This window comes from Tenrec ecaudatus, chromosome 10 (genome assembly GCF_050624435.1).
Source record: "Tenrec ecaudatus isolate mTenEca1 chromosome 10, mTenEca1.hap1, whole genome shotgun sequence".
Lineage (NCBI taxonomy): Eukaryota > Metazoa > Chordata > Mammalia > Afrosoricida > Tenrecidae > Tenrec > Tenrec ecaudatus.
In genome coordinates, this window is record NC_134539.1 from 59,925,825 (window position 1) to 59,948,243 (window position 22,419).

A 22,419-nucleotide genomic window follows, 5' to 3' on the forward strand; every position below is an offset into this window, starting at 1 on the left:
GCAGTTGGGGGGAGGGGTGTGTGTGTGAACACATCGGGCTTTTTAACAGCTGTGCGATCACTTTGTGCCACCGACGCTGGGCCTGATCTGATGCCTAACAGTCCTCTCCTCCTACACAATTCTAGAATGGAAAAACTGGAAGGGACTTCAGAAAGACTTGTATTCAACTATTTTACTTTCTAGAGCTCTGCAAATGAGAAGCGAAGGCCCACGGAGTTGAGGTGACTTACTAGGGTCAAAAGGGATTTAAGGCCACAAGAAGAAGGTGCTATCACCGTCATATGTGGAGGAAGCAGCCTAGTCATGAACAAGGACTTCAGTGGGGGGGGGGGGGGCATTAGCAGTGCTTTGAACCAAGCTGCTTTATAAACACTTGAGGCTTTAACCTGCCCAGGAGGTAGATAAGCATGCTCCCTTTCGTTTGTCCTCAAATTCAACCTCTTGTAAGAGGTTAAGGAACACACCCAAGGTTGGAATTGACACTCAGACCTCCCCACTTCCTGGCTTTGGAGCTGGGAGTTCGGCCTCCAGCTCCCTGGCCTATCAGGAAAAACATCTGGGTTATAATGCTTGAGGATGGGAGACCAAGGGGAAGTGGTGGAAGCTGGGTTCTTTAAGAAACGTTGAGCAAAAGTGCATACGACTCAGCCAGGAGGCCCCACCCGTGTCAAAGGCTCAAACATGTCTTCACCTCGCCTGTTCTACATGCTGCCCTTGTATGACCTTCAGGGAAATGGGTTTGTTGGGTTGTTGGATGTGAAGAAAGCAAGTGTGAGCCTAGGCCCTGAAGACCTCCCCTTTCCACAGCCATTTCTCCACAACCCAGTGTGCCTGCCCTGCCACACTGGGCACGGTCTCCTTAGACCTTAGACCAGAGAGAGAGGAACAGGCAGGATCGCAAGAAAAAGCAAGGGGAAGTCCTCTTTAAAGGCCAGAAGGTTACATAAAAAACACAATAAAATACAACTGTTTCCTTTAAAATTTTTAATGGCCAGGAAATGGTATAGAATAACTGCCAAGTCACATAAATTAACGTTTGTGTGTGTGATCCCGGAAAGAACACACTATCAGACAATGCGAGGTGCACAGGCATGTGCATCAGTTGTCGTCCAGGCGTGTGACGTGACTGAGCAAGGGCCACAGACCCATCCTCACATGGTCCAGAAAAAAAAGCGGCTGCCGTATTTGGCAGGCTTCAGGTCTCCTTCAATCTCCGCGTTGGGCTCTGGTCTCGCTCTTGAGTGATAGGGATTCTCAGGTAAAGGTCGATCTGTTTTTACTTTGGTGACCTGGTGAGGTAACAAGAAGCCAAGGTGAAAGTTAGGCGGCACTGTCGGTGACCATGAACGTGATTCCTCATGCTGCCTCTGCTCTGTTGCCCCAATTACGACTAGTTGAAAGCCTGGCAAATCACAGGTAGACACTTCACGCTGGAACAGACGTTTACAAAAACCTATGTGTGTCCCCCACGTGGCAGAAGTAAGGGCTACATAAAGGAACACGATATACACTAGTCCTCAACGGGTGGTTCTCCGCCTAGTAAGGGAGACAGGCAAGTCTATCAATGAAGACTTCCGACCTAGTGATGCTCCTGGGAGCAAAGCCTCTGCACATCTTACCATCCTGAGGGAAAGGGCTGGGGCCACCGCAATCCGCCAACGGGAAGCAGCCGACAAGAAATCAAATGACACACTGCACGAGGCAAATCTGCTGCATGAGGCTCCTTAAAGTGCTAACAATCGGAAATGTCACTTTGAGGGCTAAGATGTGCCTGAGCATGTCCTGGTATTTCCAAGTGCCCCAGATGCACGTGGAAACTGGACAACCAGTGAGGAGGAATGAGGATGAATGTTGCATCTGTGTCAGTGAAGAGCCCCGGATATGCAGGAGCTGCCAAACAGGCAAATCTGTCTGGGAAGGAATACAGCCAGAATGCTCCTCGGAAGCCAGGATGGCAAGACGTTGTACATCTCATCAAGAGGACTAGGGCGTCAGGCTTGGAACGGCAGTCTGTGAAAAAGGGGACGACTCCGAAGGAGACAGACTGAGCCAGCGGCTGCAGTGACGGGTGCCAACACAGCTGCAATCATGCGACGGCCAGGGCCAGGCCCTGCTCGGTTCAGTTGTAGGCTGGTCGACTGCTGAGTCAGGACGGACACGAGCTAGCTAGAAGATTAGAGGGGAAAGCTATCCATGCAGAAAAATGGTCCCCAAGAAGACATGTGTGTCTTCAGAATACATGAAGCAAAGGCTGGATGCAGAGTGGCATGGGACAGGCACCTAGTCAGGCACAGACTCTGCTTACAGCAAGGCGAGCCCATGACTGCATCTTATCTTCATCCTCACCTCCCAAGGTCATTTTGCAGAGGTTCACTGGCTCACCTAGTTAACAAATACACCAGCAATCAATGCAAAACTCCCCTGAATGTTTAGAGAACATTCAACCACTGTTAGCAGGGGCTTGAAAGGGAAGGGTACGGAATGATACACGAACACACTGGGATGGCAGCCTGCTGGGAGCAGTTGTCACCGAGGCAGGGCAGTAAAGCAAGCAAGTCCGTAGACTGCAAAGGGTTGCCTCCGCCAGACTGGAGAGGGGCAAGAGCAGACTGAAAAGAGGAGTCAACAGATCAGACAAGAAGGCGAAGTACTGAACTAAGGCAACAGAGAGGGAGATGAAAGATGTTTGCACCCGTATTGTGAGCTGATGCTCACAAAAACCCGTCCAGAAGCCAGCAGAAGTTGCTCTCATTGTAAAGATGAAGAAACAGAGCCAGAGCAGTGAAAAGACACGATGCTGCAGTTATCAATAGTCTGCTACAGTTACAGAACTCAAGCCCCAGCACCCCGCCGCCATCGGGTCGACCACGCAGAACAGAGAAGAACTGCTGCACATGATCCATCCCCCGGCTATCAATCTACGTGGAAACAGCTGGTGGCTTCAAACCAGCAGCCTTTCAGCTTGCACCTGCGTGCTGTCACCGCGGCTACCCTGTAGTGTGACCAGATACAGACATGCACGCACACTTTCAGAAACTCTTTCTCGTGAGCAGAGCTTTCATGTACACAGTGGCCAAGTGTCAGGACTGTCTTGGTTTAACACAAGTCTCCTGACTAGGAGCCCAGAGTGGTTTTTCCTGTGTTTTCAAAGGCATTTTCCCACTTCTCTGCCACCGTTAGAGATCACTAGTGGCTCCTTATTGCTGAATAGCGCAACCGCAGATCCCTCCAGTGGGTACTGCGAGCTCTTTCAAGGGACTCCACGTATCCACTATAGTATCCACTACACTACACGTGGGACTATGCTTCTCAAAGGTGTGTAATAAGAGGATTTTTTAAAAAGAAAATGACGGTGGATAGAAAAGGTGTGGGCGGATAAGCACACAAACACAAACCACTGGGGGTTGCCTCTGGGTAGGCTGCCTGGAGCTGGTATTTCTTTTCTTTTATAGCCTTCTTGGTATTTACTGAAGTGTTCACAATGGGCAGGCATTATTTTTACCATCAGAAACAGCAATAAAGCAACTTCCTCTTCTCCACAATCCTCCCAGGAGCAAAAGCACGTGTTGGAACGACTTAGTAGGCAAAGGGTCCTGAGCAAGGATATCTAACCTTGAGTGGGCTTACTGACTGATGAGTGACTGTGACACACAAGGGCCTGCTGCATAGTAGGTGCTCCTAAGGTGTTTTCAGTACGACTGCCTGGAGGGCCTGCTGCATAGTAGGTGCTCCTAAGGTGTTTTCAGTACGACTGCCTGGAGGGCCTGCTGCATAGTAGGTGCTCCTAAGGTGTTTTCAGTACGACTGCCTGGCGGGCCTGCTGCATAGTAGGTGCTCCTAAGGTGTTTTCAGTATGACTGCCTGGCGGGCCTGCTGCATAGGTGCTCCTAAGGTGTTTTGAGTACGACTGCCTGGTGGGCAGGATGATGAGAGAGAAGGCAATTCCAAGTCCAGGAAGGCACAGAGGAGTGGAGACTAGCGGAGAGAGCGGGGGATTCAGCAGGGAAAGCCCGCAGGGAAGGGCAGGCCAAAGGAAGCGGAGCTGCAAAAAAAAAAAAAAAAGCAAAGGAAGCTGAGGGTCATGGCTCTCCTTGGCTGTCACCTTTCTAAAGGGTTAGACATTAGAGTTAAGTATTAAAAAACAGACACATCCTCTTAAAGAAATCAATTTTTTTTAAGTTAAGACAGTAACATCTGCTTTTTCTTTTATTATTACTATTATTATAGCATTACAGTTTTTAAATGTCAAAGCAAAGATTCAGCAGAATCGAGGAGCTTCAAAAATTTGTGACAAAAGTGAGATAAAATACCATGGAAATTTTCCATGAACTTTACAAAGCCCCTCAGAAAATGTACCTTTTAAATAATAGGATTTCTCACTCTGCTTCCATGAGAGACAAAAGCGAAGAGGGAAAAAAGGCACTGTTTTTGTTAAATATGTACGTTCCACTATACTCCAACTTAGAATTAGGAAATACTTAACTTGTTCAGTGCCTCAAAAGAAGTTATCTGGATCATCAGATATTTTCTGAAATCCCCAAACTGCTAAATCATTCTCTGTCTTGAGCCTGACTCTCCCCAGAGGCTACACACAGCGGAGGGAAGCTAACGCTGGGTCCCTGGGGCCGGCGCGATGCTCCCAAGGGCTCACTTACCTGATCCTCACCCAGACATACGCATTAGCAGCTCCAGCCTGTGGATGCAGGAGGGCTGGACACAGCGTACAATCTGTTCACGATTCCAGAGCCACCAAGCAGTGGAGCCCAGAGTAAAATCTCTTGTTTCACACCCTGAGCTTTACCCTCTCAGCGTTGCCACCGTGCTCTCCCCTCGGAACGCATGGCCGAGAGGCACAAGAAGCAGGGAAGGCTCGGCTCTTCAAGGGCCTGGCATGCCACGGTACAGAAAAGATGCTTTCTCTTATAAGCAACGGGGAAGTCCTGAAAGGTCTTAAGTGACATTTCTTTCCCACGTCATTCCTACAGTGACCATGTGGTCATATCCTAAATTCTTTGGATTTAAGGGACGCCCTGTCTTCTAAAGCTGACACCGAGTCACCCTCTCCTGCGAGGAGCTCGTGGGGCCCAGGCTAAGACGTCCTGGTGGGAAGGAAGACACCGGCAGAGGCTATCCCAGGGCAGGCTAATTGGTAGAAACAGGTGAGTTGCTAGAGGCAGAAGGGAGGCTACGCGACGGACAGCTAACGGAAGGGCAGCAGCCCACAGCCCCCAGGACGCTCTGCAGGAGAAAGACGAGGCTGTGTGCTCCTGCGAAGATGCGCAGCTTCCACACACCAAAGGGCCCGGGCTACCGTTGGAATCAACTCTATGGCAGTGACGGAGCGAGAAGGAAGGGGAGGGGAGAATGAAGGCATCCACGTTTCTAGTTCTGACGTCTCAACAGATGGTGGTACCACCAGCGAAACACAATCTTCAAGTGTAGGAAAAACACCAAGTTACAGCAGGCAAGCACCTTTTTACGATCTTAGCTATAAAAGAGCCAGCATAAGCCCAGATCACACTCTGCACTGAATTCTACAGCCCCTCAGTGATGTGTGCAGATGGCGGTGCCCTCGCTTTGTGTTTATCACCTCTACTCTCTCCCGCTCTTTAATGAGCCAATTAACCAAAAACAAATCTGCACATGCCACAAGATCTACTTCAAGAAATATTTCTATGCAATAAACTCCCTCTGGATTGTGTTTAATCATTTGCTAATTAGCCTGTTCGGGAAACTGGGATTTCTCACACCTCATCTGCTCCCAGGGCTCTCTCTTGACCAGTGTCTGCCTTGCCCAGCCCACGGTCAGAGTGGAACCACTGCAACAGAGGCAGTGTACTTGATTTCAGTTACCTTTGACAGCTCTCCCAGGTCAGGGCGCACCCAGCCCAGTTTGTCCAGCACACACCCGTCAAACTTGGCCTGCTGTTTGCGACAGTGACGGAATAGCTGCAGGCCGGAATAATCGATGCAGGTCCAATACTCTGTAAAAGGCTCCGCACAGTGACGCTTGATCTGCCTGGAAAAGGAGGGCTGGGTTAGTGTGTGACTGAGTGCCCTCGAGCCAGTTCCAGCTCATAACCACCCTTAGGTGCAACAGAACGAAACCCTGCCTGGTCCTGCACCATCCTCACAACTGTCGCTACGTGGGAGCCTATTGTTGCAGCCGCTGTGTCCATCCATCTCATCGAGGGCAGGGTTACAGCAGCGCAAAACCCTGCAAACGGAAAAGTGGGGAAAGCAGTACAGGCCCAAACAGATTACCTCGTTCTTTGAATGGAAAAGCTGAGTAAATACTCCCACCTTACTTACAAGACAACTTAAAGTAAACAAGGACACTTTAAGGAACAGAAACTGCTTTATATAGCAAATACAAAAAGAAAGGCCAAGACTATATCTGCGTGTACATGTACTACCTGTACTGTATCAGCAAGGAGTTCCTCACCTGGGGCCTATTTAGTCCCGGTCCCCCGTGATGGAACTCTACATACAGATCAGGGCAGGGGCTCGAGGAGAGATGGCAGCACAATCACAGGAGGCCATGCAGACAGACGTCAGGAATGATAAAAAGCAAGTAAGTAAGCTAACCAAAAAGCAAATAGAAAAAATACACAGCCAAACTGCCCCTCAAGCCTCAAAAATGCAACCTCATTCTGCTATTGCACGGAGCAAAGGAAGCCAGCAAGCCACCGAGCACAAGCACGGAGATGGAGTCCTTGCCATCCAGAAGGCAGCTCAAGTGCATTTGGTGTTCTCGATTAAGAAGTGGGTAGCGCTTCATTCATTTCGCCTATCAGAAAAGAATGGGATTCAAATTAAACAAAATGAAAAAGAGTGTGTGTGTGGTGGGGAGGCACCTTAATGTAAAATGGATACTTCAGTTAGTTTGTAATATTTCCCTTCACTCTCCATTCAAGCTCGCTAACAATCAAACAAACGCAAAGTAAAGTAAGAATAAAACACCATTATTTCATGAAAAAGCATATCAGAGGCAGTGGAAGAAATTTAGAGCAGCTCCTCCCCCAAAAGAATAATTCTGGAGTATTTGTTTGCAACATTCCAGGACTCTAGCCGCACAAACAACCCCCAAGCCTTACTTAACCTGCCCAAGGAAGCACCCCAGAGATGGCCTCCGGAGGCAACTGCGCTCACTTCACAGCTGACAACACTAAGGACTTCAGAGGTGAAGTGAATTAGACAAAGTCTCCTTTCCAAGGTTTCAGTCTCTTACCACAGCAGTGAAACCTTTTCTTTGCTTTAAAAAGTAAAAGGCTCCCGGGGCGGGGCGGACTGTCCTCAGAAAAAAAGTGAAAGGCTCAAAAGAATACTACCTATTTCAAAGAAAGAAAAGCCTGACAAGCCAGCACTAGGTGAACACGTGCATTAGAGGCGTATAAATTGCATTTTAGAATTTGTAAGCAGCTATCTAATGCACAACCATTGTGTTTCCCCCATTCCAAGCAAGAAGGAAGAAAATCAAAGGCACAGGCCACCATCGGTGCAAAGGACTAAGGAACCATGCGAGGCCCAGCCTCCAGGACCATAAGACCAGAAGAACTAGATGGTACCCGGCTACCACTCCTGACTGCTCTGAAAGGATTACAAGAGGAGATCCAGGATACAGTAAGAGAAAAAGATGGATAAAGCTAAAAATAATTTTTAAAACAACACCAAGCTTCTTGGTCTGACAGAGACTGAGGGAGCCTTCAAAACGATGGCCCTTACACACCTGTCAGGACTGGACAGGAACTCACCTCTCTGACTCAACTTCGAGCCCGACGACAGAAAGGCCCGTCAGATAAACAGTAACACCAGAGCGAGGCACACTCCTTGGACTAATACACCATGTGAGATAAAAAGGGCAGCATGCTCCCAGGGACAGAGCTCACTCAGCAGGCAGGAAGGAACGAGAAAGAGAGCCCATGGAAAGGTAAGCACAGAAACAATGAGATCAGCGCAGTTACATTGTGGGGATTGAAATCAGTGTCATGAATCAAAGTGTGTTTGAATGGTTAATGAAAAACCAATTTTCTCTGTAACCTTTCATCCGAATCACACTAAACAAATTTTTTAATTGCATTTTGGTTATGGTATGTCACATGATAAGTCTTTGGAAATGGGAAGTCAATATGGATAAAACTGAGTCAAACTGTCATCGTCATGGGGAATCTGTACTCTCACATCATCCTAAAATACAATGAAGCTTTTGCTTTTTCAGGAAAACAAACAAAGCAGGAGGGGAAGAGGAGGCAAGAGTATCATGCAGTGAAAACTCAGGTTCCCGTTGTAGCTACTCATTTCCCCTCTAAGGGGCAACTAACATCACCAGTCCCTTGGTGCCCTTCCAGGTTTCCTACCCACACAGGGCAAGGGCAAGGGGCTGTAGCAGGTAGGGATCAGGGGCCTAGGGCGTTCTGCTGAGTTCCTCTAACCTCAGTGACCTGGATTTCCATAGTACAAACCCACCTAACCTACATGAGAACCATGCTGGGACTGAGCTATCCTTTCCAATGAGCTGCAGCCCAGGAGGAAGGGCCAACACCACCTTGTTCTTGACTGTGACACCTACACCCCAATACTTACTTCCCAGTGCCTCCACCAGCAACTATAGCATAAAAAACCAAAACCAAACAAACAAACAAATGGTCGACACACCACACGCACCGCCGCATCCATCCTGACCCACTGCGGTGAGAGACTCCTCTGGTGGAGGGAAGCGCTCTAGGAGTCTGCCTTACCGCAGCACCTCCCGTGTCTCACAGTCCTATCTCTGAGCCAAAGTTCCCTAGAAAACAAAACTTAAAACCAAACAGACTTTGCTGTGGTTATCAATTCAATGCAAATTCAAGCAAGAAGAAAATGCTTTTCTGTAGCTACCAGGCACTGTGAAATACTGTGTAACGTGCTGAGTTTGTGGCCCTAGGGTACAGTGCTGAGGCCAGCATACACCGATCAAACTAAGGAAATATGACAGCGCAGTTCACGAATCCTAAGTAATTTTCAAAGCCTTTGATACAATAACCTCACTGCTAGTGATGTAAACCAAAGAATCCATTAAAAAGTAAAAAAGCTCTCCACAGGGAAAGTGGGACCAGACTTCAACCCAGTGCCGCAAGGTGTGAATGCAACATCCCGGCATGGAGTAGGGAACCAGTGGAGAGGTCTGGGAGGCTGGCCCCAGCACCATAAACTAAGTGGATTCCTGCCCCTCCCACAAAAAGAATTTGTTCAAAGGACGACATTGACTCTGCAGCTCCGGGAGATGAACACATCTGATCAGAGCACATGGGAGCAGATGAAGGGGCAGGAGGAGAGAGTGGAACACAGCCTGGCCCACCAGGCCGTGAGGATGATGTTCCTGAGTAGAGCAGCCAGTCCACAGAGAGAACAACATGGCTGGCCCCACTATGAGACATGATGCCCCTCAGTGACCAAGGGCGATACAGGGGACAGCACCAGAAACCCAGTGTGGGATTGCACCTGACCTGATCCCACCACACCGAGGCAAATCACTGGGGGAGTGCAGCAGAACAGCAAGGGAATGGAGTGGCAAGGTCCCCAGGGAATGCTGAAAGTAGACTTTGGGGCCAGGGCGTGGTGCCCCAACAGACTGGACTGGAAAACACTCCTAAGGGCCAGCAAACGATCCCTGAACTAACTACAAGCTTTTCTCTTGTGAACTGTTTTGTTCTGTTCTTTGTCAGTGGTTTGTTTTTGTTGTTTTGTTGTCTGGTTGTATACTGTTGCTTTGTTTTCCTCTGTCTTATTTTCGTGCATGTTAGTGTCTCCACAGGTCTGTCTGAATAGGACAGGCTGGATGAACTATCTGGAGGAAAAACAACGGGACCGACAGTTCCAGGGGGACTTGGGGTGGGGGGGTAGGAGGGGTAAGGAAGCGGTGTTAACAAACACAGGGACAAGGGAACAACATGGGACACAAAATGGTAGAGAGGGGGGTGTGGCAGGCATGGTGGGAAATGATCAAGGGTAAGGTTGCTTAGAGAAGAGGTATACTCTAGCCTAGGTGGTGACAAAGCATGGTAGTAGGGCAGGAGGAAAGTCAAGGGAGATGGAGGAAAGAACTAGGAGTCAAAGGGCATTCATGGAGGTCTAGACAAAGACATGTACATGCAAATATATATAGGAAGATGGGGAAATAGATCTGTGTGTCTATATTTATAGGTCAAGTATTAAGGTGGCGGAAGGACCTTGGGCCTCTACTCAAACACTCCCTCAATGCACGAATACTTTCTTTTACTAAATTGGAACTCTATGATGCTCACTCTCCCGACACAACTGCTGGAGCCAAAGTGGGTGAACAAGTAAATGTGGTGAAGAAAGCTGATGGTGCCCGGCTATCAAAAGAGATAGTGACTGGGGTCTTAAAGGCTTGAAGATAAACAAGCGGCCATCTAGCCCAGAAGCAACAAAGTCCACATGGAAGAAGCACACCAGCCTGTGTGATCGAGTGGTCCCGAAGGGATCAGTTATCAGGCATCAAAGAACAAAAAATCATATCATTGACTGCACACCTTCATGATAGGATCGCTGAAGACAAATGGGTGCATAAGCAAATGTGGTGAAGAAAGCTGATGGTGCCCGGCTATCAAAAGAAATAGTGTCTGGGGTCTTAAAGGCTTGAAGGTGAACAAGCGACCATCTAGCTCAGAAGCAAAAAAGCCCACATGGAAGAAGCACACCGTCCAGTGCGATCACAAGGTGCCAAAGGGACCAGGTATAAGGCATCATGCAAAAAAAAAAAAAAGATATATGTGTGTATATGTATATATATGTGTGTGTGTGTGTGTGTGTGTGTGTGTGTGTATATATATATATATATATATATATATATACCATATTGAATGAAGGGGGAAGTGCAGAGTGGAGACCCAAGGCCCAAGTGTCGGCCAATGGAGATCCCCTCATAGAGGGGTTTAGGAGAGGAGATGGGTTAATTAGGGTGCAAGGTAGTACCAATGAAGAACACAGCTTTCCCCCAGATCCTGGATGCTTCCTCCCCCCAACTACCATGATCCAAATTCTACCTCGCAGGGCTGGATAGGGCAGAGGTTGTACAATGGTACATATGAGGGCTGGAGGCACAGGGAATCCAGGGTGGATGATACCTTCAGGACCAAGGGTGTGAGGGGCGATGCTGGGAGAGTGGAGGGTGAGTGGGTTGGAAAGGGGGAACTGATTACAAGGATCCACATGTGACCTCCTCCCTGGGAGAGGGACGGCAGAGAAGGGGGGAAGGGAGACTCCGGATAGGGAAAGATATGACAAAATAACGATGTATGAATTACCAAGGGCACATGAGGGAGGGGAGAGCGGGGAAGGAGGGGAAAAAAAGAAAGAGGACCTGATGCAAAGGGCTTAAGTGGAGAGCAAATGCTTTGAGAATGATTGGGGCAGGGAATGTATGGATGTGCGTTATACAACTGATGTATGTATATGTATGGATTGTGATAAGAGTTGTATGAGTCCCTAATAAAATGTAAAAAAAGAAAAGAGGAGAAAAAAAAAATGATTAGGGCAAAGAATGTACAGATGTGCTTTATACAATTGATGTATGTATATGTATGGACTGTGGTAAGAGTTGTATGAGCCCCTAATAAATTGTTTTAAATAAATAAATACAAGCTTAAAAAAAAAGTAAAAAAGCAACTATATACAAAGGCAATCACTACAGTTATCCATAGCAGTAAGAAACTAGTCGGGCATATTACGGTTAATCCACTGACAGAGTATTATAGACAAGAAAAATGATGCTCGTGAAAACTATGTACTGATTTGAATAAATGTCCCAATATGTCTGTACAAGGCAAAGTGAATTAAAACCGCAGGAATCATATTGTATGTGGACAATAAGGAAAACAAGGATGTGCTCCGGCACTTGATTATCTCCACGCACATTACTGTGGTGGATGGACATCAGTGGGTTTTGCCTAGACAGCTGTCACGCTGGCTCTTCAGTTACATCCTTTCTAATTTCTCTTTAGGGAAAGAACCCCTTCTTGTCCCTTAGTGACGTCTTCTGGGACAAACCACCCAACTCCCACTCTACCTCTGGCCTGACCAACCAGAGCCTTGTGGAACTTGAAACACATCTGGTTCAAACACATGCACACCAAGCCAATCAGCTGAGGCCACCAGACTCAGGCCTGGACCTCTGGAGGGCCACTCTGTCTAGGCTTGCTCAGTCAGACTAACAGCTTGGCGGGCTAGTGGTCCTTCTGCTACAGTAAATGAAGAGACTTTGAGAAGGAGGTCAACAAAGAAAAGCAGTGCTAGGAGATGGGCTTAGGGGGGTGCGGGGAGAGGAGAGGCAAAAAGACAGTAAGTAGTTGTGAAATTATTTAAGCCCTTGGATCCACCTGAGACAGTTGCCACTTCTATTTCTGGACTTTGTAGTCTCGTGAGTTTTAGTTGTGTTTCTGTCCATTTTAATAGTGTTTTAACTAATACAGAGAAGTGTCATTTCTACAACTTCATACGATTTAAAAAACAAACAAACATTAAATTATCAAACACAGTGGCCTAGCTACACACTTGACTTTGAACACAATTCCCTTCTATCATAACGTGCTCGGCAGTAACGATAACAATATTAGCTGCAAGGGATGCAGCTAACAAATGCGTGCGGAGAAGCACCGTGACTTCACAATCTTGTAGATGACAGCTATACGAAGATTCAGAAATCATGATTCACGGAGATTAAAGAAGTGGCCAAATGAAGACCCCAATAAAAATAATTATATTGCTTATTAAATGTTTACCTTGATCTATCTGATTTCAAAGTCTATGCATTTCCTACCAAAACTGGTCACTGAAATTATCCTTCCGTTGAATTAGCTGGACCTTCACTGAGATGAGCACACTGTGCTGTTTCAAACTGGCATTGAGGTAGAAAGAGTTTTACCTAAAGAAGTCCAAAGCACACTGGTTGACAAGCTTGCCTTCCTCTAGACACCGCCGCGGGTCTTTCTCTTCCCAGCGGCAGAGCATGAACTCCTTGTTGGCCTTGTCGCACTGGGCGCCATAGTGGTGGGCGGCAGCCTTCAGCACGGCAGAGCTGACCTTCACCTGCAGCAATGGGAGAGACCAGGCGTGACAAGCAGGCCACACAGTGGGCGTGCGCACACAGGTTCTGCTTTCCCAAGAACATGAAGGAGAAGGCAGGATGGGGGATATCCCTATAGGAACCCTGGAGGATTTAGCGATCCCAAAGCTCTTCCACACAAAGTATTTACTTCATCTTCAAAAGCCTCATTAAACTGATGTGAAAACAAACAAACACAGCAGCTAAGTTGACTCCAAGCCATGGCATTTCTACGTGTGCTATGGCCTTTCTTGAGGCACCTCTGGGTGGACTCGATCCACCAACTTTTCAGTGAGCAGTGGGTGTGTTAACCATTGGCCTCACCTGGGGCTTCCAAAGTGACGCCACTATGTCCACTTTTGAGACGAGGAGATGGCAGCCCTAGTGGACCCGCGCATGAGAACTTTCTGTTAGGGAGTGGCGCCCCGGAGGGGAATGGGAGCCTCTGGGCTGCAGGGAGGACGCAACTCTAGGAGCAACTCTAGGAGCTCTGCCGAGTTCCCTCTCCAGGGATCAAGGCAGTGATACACAGCTATGTAAATCCAGAGGACTACAGAAGCAATCTCTGGTGTGTCCGTGAGCACTGCTGTGTGATGGAGCCCACCGCGTGGAGGAACTTGCTCACTTTCACTGGTCTCCACCTTAGCAAACATGAGGTCCTTTCCCAGTGACTAGTCGCTACGAGTCGGACTTGACGGGATAGCAGTGAGTGTGGGTTTTATTGGTTTGGGTTGCTAACCTACAGCATACCCAAAGACCTCTATCCCTGGAACCACACCATGACCCCACACTGGCATTCCACCCATTCACAGGGAAGTGCCGGTGTGTGCTGCAGGGTCCTGCGGGCCTCTTCTTAGCAGCCCCTTTCTGGGTGCCAAGACCATGCTATGTCATGGCTGCACTTTGTTACCTGGAAGGATCATCATTATTTTTTCTTTTTAAAAATCGCCCAGGCTATTTTCCCAGCTTATTAACCCCCCCTCCTAACATTATGTATCGGAACTGCATTGACTTTAATTATATATTAAATCTTTGGAGCCCTGGTGGCACAGTGGGTTAACATGTTGGACTGCTAAGGACACAGTCAGCGGTTCAAAAGCAGCAGCTGATCCACGGGAAAGAGGAGGCTTCTACTTCCACTAAGAGCTAGAGCCCCAGAAACCCACACTACCCATTCTACTTTGGCTTAAGGGTCACTACGAGTTGGAATAGACGCAATGGCGATGACATATATAAAACTAAGGGAGAATGGGAATTTTCATTACTGGTATATTCAATTTCTGCTCAAATCTCATCGCTTCAAGGCCCTTTCACTAGGCATCTTATGTACGGTAACGCTAGCGATCACTCTAGCTCATTAAACCAGTCTATGTTTCTTCCTGGCATTTATCACTATCTGAATTTATATGACTATATTTTTATATCTTATACTTATTGATTTACTGTCTTCTAGATGGCAGGAGTTTTGTTTTCAACAGAGGCCCAATAATTTAGCATTTCTGATACTATCAAAACAAGGTAGTTTTCAATTTTATTTTTCATTTGTTACGGTTTGCAGTGTGTCTTCTCTCAAGTCATGTTACTGAATCCCATCAATTCTGAAACACAATACAAGACCTATGCCCCGCCCCCAAGAAAACAACAACAAACCCAACTACACAAATCATATGCGTCTCTTCTCTTCCTCCTATCTTCTTGCGCTGAGCCAGACCTCCAGGACGAATCTTAACAGCGGTCAAAATAGGCACCCTTGCCTTGGCCTCGACTTGGAAGTGCTGCAGGTGGGAGACCTGCTGGTGGTGCAGATCTGGGAGACAGTCTGACCCAGCCTAAATGGCTTTGTTTTATTCCACCAAGAGAGGCTGACAATGCCGGGCTTCTTTTTAATTAATCTACAAAAGTAACAGAGGCCGGCAACTAAAATAGCAGATTATGTTTTATGTGAAACACCAGTGAGTACAACTTCCTTCTGCAAGGCACAGTGTAGTGTGCAGCTTTGTTTGTGAGCTCTCTATCAGCGTGAGGAGGCCTGGTGCTGCGGGGCTTGCCGACGGGTCTGCGGTGGAGCTGCTCCGCAGGAGATGGCCCCCTAAGGTTACAGTCTCAGAGACCCACGGGGCCCATTCTATTCTGCCCTCTGAGGGTCGCTACGGGTCGGAATCGACTCAATGGCAGGGAGTTTGGTTTGGGGTTTTATCCAGCGTAGTAAGAGGGAAGGTAAGGAAAGCTGCTTTTGCTAATTTACATGCCGTAAGAGGTGAATCGAGGCATGCCTCCGTCTATGCGGAACAATCAGCAATCAGAGGTAATGGTCCCCTGCGTGCGTCACACTAGTGCTGCGCTTCACAGTTGCAAGCCCTTTCTTCCGAGGTGTCTCTGGATGGACTTGAACCGCCAACTCTTGGGTAGGAGCTGAGTGCATTAACAGCTTTGCAACACCCAGGACTCTTCTGTTAGCACTGTAACTGTTACATTGCTAAAGCAAAAATAACATTATGGTGTAAGTGAAATTTGCCATCATGATTCCAATCCATTTGTTAAAAGCTATCATTGTTACACTGCAGTTTTGTATAATGAAGTGTTTTATTTAGGCTAATTGAGGAATGCACAGTTGCTTGCTTTGGTTTTAGCTAGCCAGTAAAAGCTACAAGAATAAAAATCAAGACTCAAGCCTTGAATTTTTAACTAAAAATCACTACATGAGCTATATTTAATTTCTTGCCCACCACCTGTCTTGCAGTTGGTCAGGTTCCAGTGGCTTGCATGTTACCGTGTCTCTGGGGGATGAGAAAGTCACGGCACCGGGGTTTCAAACACCAGCAGGGGTCATCATGCTAGATACGTCTCAACAGAGCTTCCAGACCAGGGGAGCTCAATGCCAGTCGATCGCCATCTGCTAGTCAATCGCAAATGCAGTGTGGGTAAATCGCATGGCATTGAAAAAACAGACGTAAGTATTCCAGCTCTTTTAGAATTTGTCTAGCAGGTTTCCTGGTTTTTCCAGAACACCCCCACCAAAAAAAAAAAAAAGACGTAAGCCTATCCTCAATCCCGTCACTTAATTGATAAAGCACAGCCAATCAGGTGTCAAACGCATGCACAAACAACTGCACTAAGTGCAGCAAAACTGATACGCTAAGTTATCGCCAATTTTTCGACCTTGTTTTTTTTTCTCTTAAATGTAAGAAAAGGTATTAAAATGAGTGGGGGAGCTGGACCAAAGAAGAAAACAAAAAAGTATCACTTTCATATGGAACAGGAGATTTTGACACTACAAACCGACATTCAGCTTAGTCCAGAGCACACGAAGAGTTCTGGAACTTACTCGCAGAGGGAAAGTACCCAAACATGAGAAAATGTGCTGCCTCCTTGACTGTATTATTCTGCTCGACTTATTTATGCGAGTCGGCCTATTCCCACATAAAGATCATTAAATCCAAGTACTGTTCCACCATGACTGGTGAGCACTTGGAAGTGTGCTTGAGGCTGGCTGTCAGCAGCTCCTGTCTGGACTATGCATCCCTGGCTCATTCTATTCAGTGCAAGTCATTAGAGTAAACTCAGGTCATGACCAAAAATGCACATAGTTAATTGTGTTGTGTTGTGCAATATGCACTCATGCGGTTATGCAAGGTACATAAACATACATTGCACATATTACGAATCCTCAATGCATTTATGGATAAATGTAATACACACATAAATAAAATAAATAGATGTTTGGCAGTTTTGTAGCTGGAGGATCACTTTGACGTGCATGCTGACCAAGTGTGAGCACCCCTGCTCCAGACGAAGGCAGACTAGGTCTGGAGATCTGCTTCCGAAAACTAGGCACGAACACTTTTTAGGTCTCAACCGATTACTGTCCACTACAGTGCTGAAAGACGAGTGGCCAGAGCGCAGGGAACTCCACGTGCGCAGCGGCCACAAGCACAGTAACAGGAACGATTATCAAGATGGCCCAGGACCGGAACAGGGTGAGCTGGCCTCTAGTGTAGGCCTGTCCTACTGCAGCACCATCACTGAGGTGACAACTTCAGATGTCACCAGACGGAGAAATTCCAATAGAAACAAGACCCTTTCACAGCGGCTTACCATGACCCCCTCTCAAACCCAGGCCGAGTTCCCTGTGTCTGAGAACGACACCATGTGCGTGTCCTTCCTCATTCCCAGACACACCACCGCAGAGCACAGGTTTCAGTACACAGTCTGCAGACACAGACGTACAATCCACAACCAAGCTTATTTTCCAGGCCTGTTCTTGTCCTTAAATCACAACTGCACTTGTTTTATAATACTTAATTTATGCGGTCTTATAGCTTCCTTAATTTATGCGAAAGGAAGGAAAATACTGTTCACTTTATGGAACTATCATGAGACTACACTGAGTGCATATGGAAAAAAAGTGTTTAAAATTAAAAACAAGTCCCTTTCATTGTGTTGATTCCAACTTTCATTGTGACCTTCAGCCTGCAGGGCCGAGTAGAACAGGGCCACGGCATTTCCAAGGCTGTACTCTTTACACACACAGACTGTCACGTCTTTCTCCCCTGGAGTGACCTGTGGGTTTGAACACCCATCTGCCAGCAGCCCAGTGCTTTAGCCACTGCACCACTTAGCCTCCTTCACTTAGCAAACCCCCACTGCCATCAGATCAATATTGATGTGTGCTGACCCTATAAGGGGTTTCCGAGACTGTGAATCTGGTCTTCCTCCTGAGGAGCAGTTGGAGGGTTTAAATAACCTGTGGTCAGCAGTACATCACTTAACCCAATGAGTCCACCGGGCTCCTCCCCTACCACATAGACCGTCCAGTAGATCATAAATATTAGTCTTGAATTTTTTTAAACTCAAAATTGTCAGTTGGTCCAACAAATTTCCAGCCCAAAGCTTTTGATTACTTACTTCTTCCATGGGGGTAAGCCTTGTCCCCTAAATTCAATGAAGTCTAAACTGTGAGGTCTAAATTTACCCTCAAACTTGCTCCTTCTCTGACTCCCCCTACTTATGCTCTGGCGGCAAATCTGACATTACTTCTCTCCCGTCCCTGTTTCTAACATCTAATCCACTGCAAAATCCATTCTTTCCTCGCTGTAAGCAGCCACCCACTGCACTGTGGCCATTAATCTGCTCCTCAACTATCCAACAGCCACCAGAATGAGCCTCACTGCTTTCCTGTTTCCTTTGTCAAGCCACTCTTCAGTGCTGCTAGAACTAGCATTCTGAAATACAATTCCTATGAAAAGAAGTAGCAACAAACACCTTCGAAGGACCAGCCTTACCAATCCCAAACTCACTCATTTCTAACTGTGGACCTTGTGGTTAGCAGCCCAACCTGTAACCCCTGTGCCACCAGGGCTCCTGGATCAGAGCTCTCACTGCCACTGGGTGGATTCTGATACAAGCGACTCTGTAGGACAGGAGAATGGCCCCTGTGGGTTTCTGAGACTCTAAATCTTTTTAATTATTTTAATGGGGGGCTCTTACAGTTCTTTTTTTTTTCAGTGTGGGATGGGGGCACTGGAGCCTGCGAGGAGCAAGCTGGCCCCAAACTTCTCCAAATCCACATTTCTTTGCCTCCAATTCTTACGTGTCCAAGGACAGGGAACCACAGACACGCCTTTGTAGGAGGATGGCTCTTACAGTTCGTATAACAATCCATATATCGCTTGTATCAAGCACACTTATACATATGTTGCCATCATTTTTCAAAACGTGTTCTTTCTACTTGAGCCCTTGGTATCAGCTTTTCCCCTCCCACCCTCGTGAACCTTTGATAAATTGTTTTCCTATCTTACACCATCTGCTGTCTCCCTTACCCATGTTTCTGTTATTTGTCCCCCTAAATGTTCTATGTCAATCACTGAGATCGGTCCCCCCTTTCGCTCCCTACCTTCCTCCTGGTATCGCTACTCCCATTACTGTTCCTGAGGAGTTTATCTGTCCTGGATTCGGCATGTCGAGCTCCAGCTGTACCAGTGTACATGCTCCGGTCTAGCTGGATTTGTAAGGTAGAACTGGGGTCATCATAGTGGGGTGGAGGAAGCATTAAAAAACTAGGAGTGTTGTGTGTTCCACTGTTGTTATAATTCCCCCTGGCTGACTCATCCCTTCCTTGTGACCCTTCTGTGAGAGGATGTCCAGCTGTCTACATATGGGCTTTGGTCTCTACCCCGACCCCTCTCGTTTGCCTCAATATAGACTCTAGATCTTCATGGGACTACAAACCCTCAGTTTTCTGGCAGGTTCTAACTGCAGAACTTGTAATTAACTACCTCATCAGGGAAAAGCCTAAACTTTTAACTTGGTATTCCAAGACTTCTGGATCCAAACTATCTTGCCAGTCTTCTTAGCAACAACACTTCAAGCAAGACTATTTGCTGTTCTGCGGAGATACTGAACTCACCATCCCCAGATCCCACTTTTGTCCTCTGCATTTCACATCTCCTTACCTTTCATGCAGTGGTTACACACTGGGCTGCTAACTGCAAAGTCAGCAGTTCAAAACCACCAGCCACGGCACAGGAGCAAGACACGGCTTTCTACTCCCATAAAAAGTTAGTCTTGGAAACTCACAGGGGCAGTTCTACCCTATCCTACAGTTTCATTATTTGAGCATGAGTTGCAGTCCACTAAAGGGCAAAACCAAAACTCATCTGGTTTTAGAGCGATTGCTCAGATCCTACCTTCTGCTCAGGGAATTCTTGTCTCTGTCCAGAAATGTCACACTTCAAATATCCTTTCGCCAAGTCTTACCTTAGACACCAGACATGCTTTCTCTGTTACCTCAATGGCCTTAGAATTTTACTGCTGAAATCACCTCAGGCATGGCTTAAGAGAAGGCTCTGAAGTTGGATCTAAAATTGCTTGATCGCCTTGATTATTAATTTTAGTTTTTACAGAGACAGCTGTTTAGATCCAACTTCAGAGCCTTCTCTTAAGCCATGCCTGCCCTTTCATAGCACTTTATCATTTGGGACCTTGCATTTTAATTAGTTATGTAATTATCTGCTTCTCAATTCAACTGTGGGAGATCTACCATCAAATTTATGCCCAATAAAGAATACTTACATGAGGTTGAAACTTAGCTGTCTGAACCCAAAAGAAGTTGTTTCAACAAGGTTGAACTCAAGGTTCACCCACAGCTTCATAGGACAAGAATGACTGGATCCCCTCACCTCTCAATAAATGTCCTTCTATTAAACTTCCTGAACACAACTAACGATTTCATTATCACTGCAAGTCCCTAAGGTGACATCAAGATTTTATAAGGTAATGCATGTGAAACAGTCCATACTATCTGGTATAGAATTTCTGGCATGTAATCTTCAGTCTTCCTCTCCTTGCTCTCAATGTAGACACTCTGCCTTACAGTCGTCTATCCCTCACTTACAGGGTAAAGTTCAAACCACCTAGTACGGCCTTGAGGGCACTTCCCAGTCCTCAGCCGGAGGTATCGCTCTAGGTTCCAAGGCAGCCTGCTTCCCACCAACACCTGTCACGGTAAACAGCACATGGCTCCTTAAATACCCAAGGTCCTTTTAAACTGGTGGCTTAGTGGGTTATGCGTTGGGCTGCTAACCACAGGACAGTAGTTTGAATCCACCAGTCACTCTGTGGGGAAAAGAGGCTGCCTGCCCCCAGGTTTGGAAAGCCAAAGAGACCATTCTACTGTGCCCTTCAGGGTTGCTGAGTCCCAAGCAGCTCAATGGCAGTAAGTTTTGTTTTTAAAATTGTTTAAAAGGAGCCCTTTGGGCACAGTGGTTAGACGCTTGGCTCTGAATTAAAGGTCAGCGGTTCAAAGCCACCAGCTTCTCTTTGAGAGAAAGATATGAAGTTTGTGCCCATACAGATTTATCGCCTTGGAAGCCTATGGGGCGGAGCAGGGCAGGTCCACCCTGTCCTATAGAGCTGCATAGTTGCTATGTGTCAGAAACCACTCAATGGCAATAGGCTTGAGGTGTAGTAGTTTAAAAGCACAGATTTAAAAATCACGACCACCTGGGCTCACACTCAGGCAAATTATGGTCATGGGTCTGTTTCCTATCCAGGACATGGAGAGACCAATTGTTATTTCATAGAGTTGAGGTGAAGCTCAAGGGAAGAATGCATCCTGTTTGGCATCTAGTAAAGTTTGATACAGTTCCAAACCAAAAAGAAACAAACCCACTACCATCCAGTCAGTGCCCACTCATAGCGAGCGACCCTATAGGGCAGGGTATAACTGCTCTTGTGAATTTTCAAGACTGGAACGCTTTACAGTGGCGGTTCTCAACCTGTGGGTCGTGACACCTTTGAGGGGTTGCCTGATTCATAAGAGCAGCAAAATTATAGTGATGAAGTAGCAAAGAAATAATGTTATGGTTGGGGGTCACCACCACATGAGGAAGTGCAAGAAAGGGTCGCAGCCCTAGGAAGGTTGAGAACCACTGCTTTACAGAGGTTAGGAAGTCCTGTCTTCCTCCCCCACAGGGCTGCTGACCTTGCCATTAGCATCCCAACTCACCACCACAGGGGCTCAGGATTGTATACTGCCCCTTCGCTCCCTTAGACTGATTACAACCCCCTGGGAGCAGGAACTGGCCCCGTTTCCCACTGCCTGTGCACACGCGGTAAGTGGAATCACCTCCCCACCGCTGATGCCTGAGCCCGCTGGAGGATCGCCTCCTTTTTCTGCAGCCCCCTAGCTGCAGTCCACCCCGCACCAGCGACCCTGCTGTAAGGGACCGCCTCTCTCCTGCTTGTGAGCCTCTGGGCTTTATCCTCACTTCGCCGGCGCGTTTGGGTAACGAAGTAGCAAAAAGTAAAGTGGTCTTGTTGGTGCTTACTTTAAAAACAAACAAAATAGTAAACAAGGCAGGTCGGGAGGTAGGTAGTGGGAATGGGTTCCCAGAGCCACTGTGGGATGGGGGTGGGGGTGGGGAGACTCCCAGTGCTGTGGAGGGGTCGTCAGGGGTTCGACCTTTATACGTGTCTGGCCAAGGCTCGGTTCAGGGGCGCAGTCTGCTGAACCCAAGCAAAGTTGGGCCTGGGCCCAGGCTCAGGAGGCTGCCGCCTTAGGTCCCGTTTGCCCGGCCTCCGGACTAGCCTCACCTCCTGCACTTTCAGCTCCTCGAGAGTGGGCAGCTCCACTATCCCCGGCATGCTGGCTGTTGCCCCGGCCCTGACGAGGTGCCCTCAGTCGCCCCGTCCCGGTCTCCTTGAACTCCCCTACGAGCGCCAAAGAGGGCCACACAGGCGCTGCGCATGCGCGGCCGGCGGCACGCACGCGCACTGCTCCACCCACCGCGAGCGACGGAGCGTGCGTCATACCCGGA

At 47.5% G+C, this 22,419-nt stretch overlaps 1 protein-coding gene and 2 non-coding genes across 3 annotated transcripts; 1 reads left to right on the forward strand and 2 right to left on the reverse strand.

Moving 5' to 3' along the window:
- Positions 1 to 969: 969 nt before the first annotated feature.
- On the reverse strand, positions 970 to 22,352 carry NDUFA8 (NADH:ubiquinone oxidoreductase subunit A8). The gene is made up of 4 exons (XM_075560443.1): positions 22,196 to 22,352; positions 12,923 to 13,086; positions 5,854 to 6,019; positions 970 to 1,289 (listed from the first exon to the last, which is right to left on the reverse strand). Exons 1-4 carry the CDS (start codon positions 22,244 to 22,246, stop codon positions 1,152 to 1,154), a joined length of 519 nt encoding a protein of 172 aa, XP_075416558.1. The 5' UTR covers positions 22,247 to 22,352; the 3' UTR covers positions 970 to 1,151.
- Positions 16,055 to 16,115, forward strand: LOC142460471 (U7 small nuclear RNA). The gene has a single exon (XR_012786671.1). It is a non-coding gene; the product is annotated as a U7 small nuclear RNA (small nuclear RNA).
- LOC142460594 (small nucleolar RNA SNORA38) lies at positions 18,605 to 18,735 on the reverse strand. Its single transcript, XR_012786772.1, has one exon. It is a non-coding gene; the product is annotated as a small nucleolar RNA SNORA38 (small nucleolar RNA).
- Positions 22,353 to 22,419: the final 67 nt, after the last annotated feature.